Raw genomic sequence first — 1,991 nt, 5'->3', positions numbered from 1 at the left:
GGACACGGGCGCCCCTCCCGCTGAGCGCTCCTCTAACCTGAGCCACGTGCCTGGCTTCCGGGTCTCCGGGACCCCCTTGTCGCGCGTGGAGAGACACAGGCTCCTGCGCCATAGCACACAGTAGGCGCTGCCACGTGAGGAAGGCGGCCCAGGCGCCCACTCCTTCCTCTGAGGCCCTCACTCAGTGGGGGTCTCCTCTGTCCCCGCTCCATGGGGGCTTGGGGTGCCTCCAGGGTTTTCTAGCTGCGGGAGGACCCCGGTGGTGGAGGCCTGGGCCGGGCTCTGAGTTTGCCGGATGGCAGAGTCGGTGATGGGAGGCAGCCAGGCCTGGGAGGGCCTTGTCTCAGGACACTGTTCTGCCACCCAGAGCCTCCCAGGGGCAGCCCCAGGGATGTAGGACATCCCTGCCCCGGGGCCTGTCCCCATCCCCGTGTGTCCCCAGCCCCCTCTGTGTCCGGCTTCGAGCAGCTCCGCAGCTGCCGCAGCAAGGAGCAGGGTGGGGATGTAGTCCTCTCCTCGGGAGCCCCCGACCCCCAAACCTGAGACTGCATACCATTTCAGGCCTTGGGGGTCGTTGTATCACACCAGGGAGAGCGTCATTCACTTGCGGACACTTCCCCGTCCGCATCCCGGGCAGGCCTGGCCGTGGCTCTGTCTGTGCCGATGTTCGGCGAGGCTGGTCTGTGGGCCTCCCTCGCGGAGACTAATGCTCCCACGCCCTTGTTCTGTCCCCAGCCCCCCACTGCCACACAGCCGGGCTGACCAGTTCGACCTCAGCTGGGACCAGCAGCTCAACCTGGCCTACGTGGGCGCCGTCCCTCATGGCGGCATCGAGCAGGTCCGGACCCACTGGCTGCTGGAGCTCGTCTCGGCCAGGTGGGTGGTGGAGGGGTGGGCAGGCCGGAGCGGCTGGGCAGAGCCCACTGAATGGAGACAGGACCGAGGCTGTGTCCATGGAGGACAGTGCCGTGCGGCTGTTGTGGGGCACAGGGGGAGGGGATCTGGCTCCGAGGAGCCCTCGCCCGCACACTTCCTAGCAAAGTGTCCTGTGGGGGTGGGAGGAGGGAGGACATCCTCCCTGGCCCACGGGGCCGTGGGTGCTAGGCCGTCCGGGACGGGACGGGCACTGCTGGCTTCCTGCTGGTCGCCTGGAGCTCAGGGTGGGGCTGGGTCCCGCCGCCCTCGCTCTGTGGCTGGACCGTTCCAGGCAGTATTCACACTTGGACCCTGTGCCGGGTTTTTAATTTTTATTATTTTTATTTTTATTGATTTCAGAGAGGAAGGGAAAGGGAGAGAGAGATAGAAACATCAGTGATGAGAGAGAACCATTGGCTGGCTGCCTCTTGCACACCCCCCACTGGGGATCGAGCCTGCAACCCAGGCATGTGCCCTTGACCGGAATCAAACCCGGGACCTTTCAGTTCTCAGGCCGACGCTCTATCCACTGAGCCTAACCAGCTAGACATGTGCTGGGTGTTGGTGAGTCGGGCTGTGCAGGGATGTGGTGCCCACGGGCTGACTGAGGTTGCGCTGGTCACACCAGGGCCTTGGGCCCTGCAGGCCTAGCCGGGGCCTGGGCCCAGGTGTCAGGGACGCTTGGGTGTGTGTGTTGGGGGAGCTGCCAGAGACACAGACGCTCCAGCCCTGGCCAGAGCTGCCCGCTCTCACCGGTGGGAGGGGCTGCGGGGGCCCAGGGCCCCGTGTCCTTCTGGCATCTTGCAGGCCACAGGGTTGTCTCGGGTCCTCGTTCAAATAAGACAGTCACACCGGGTGTCAGCCTGGCCCCCACGGCGCACAGCAGCAGGACCCAGCTTCGCACGGAGGTGGCGTCTGTCTTAAAGGCTCCCTGTCCCTCCCGGGAGGACATGGCACCGTGCCCGGGAGGAGTCGGTCTGAGTGATCGGTGGTGAGGGTGGTGCTGTGAGGGCTTCGGCGTGGGCGTCGGCGTGGGCACCGCTGGGACTGGGTCTGGGCGGTGCCGCCTCCGCTAC

At 65.9% G+C, this 1,991-nt stretch overlaps 1 protein-coding gene and 1 long non-coding RNA gene across 5 annotated transcripts in view; one reads left to right on the top strand and one right to left on the bottom strand.

Moving 5' to 3' along the window:
* The window catches only part of LOC106724809, a 10,129-nt gene that overhangs the window by 4,529 nt on the left and 3,609 nt on the right, over positions 1-1,991 (bottom strand). The window lies entirely within an intron of this gene.
* Positions 670-1,991, top strand: part of IDUA (iduronidase, alpha-L-) — a 12,442-nt gene continuing 11,120 nt past the window's right edge. For 3 of the 4 annotated variants that reach the window (XM_014533482.1, XM_014533480.1, XM_014533483.1), the window contains exon 1: positions 692-876. In XM_014533482.1, the coding sequence (XP_014388968.1) occupies positions 707-876 (170 nt within the window). In that variant the 5' untranslated portion in view covers positions 692-706. Of the gene's footprint in view, positions 877-1,991 lie in introns of all 4 variants that reach the window. The other variant, XM_014533481.1, reaches the window with a different exon arrangement.

This window comes from Myotis brandtii, unplaced genomic scaffold (assembly GCF_000412655.1).
Source record: "Myotis brandtii unplaced genomic scaffold, ASM41265v1 scaffold986, whole genome shotgun sequence".
Lineage (NCBI taxonomy): Eukaryota > Metazoa > Chordata > Mammalia > Chiroptera > Vespertilionidae > Myotis > Myotis brandtii.
Note: the sequence above shows the minus strand (reverse complement) of the source record. Positions and strands in the feature narration are given on the sequence as shown.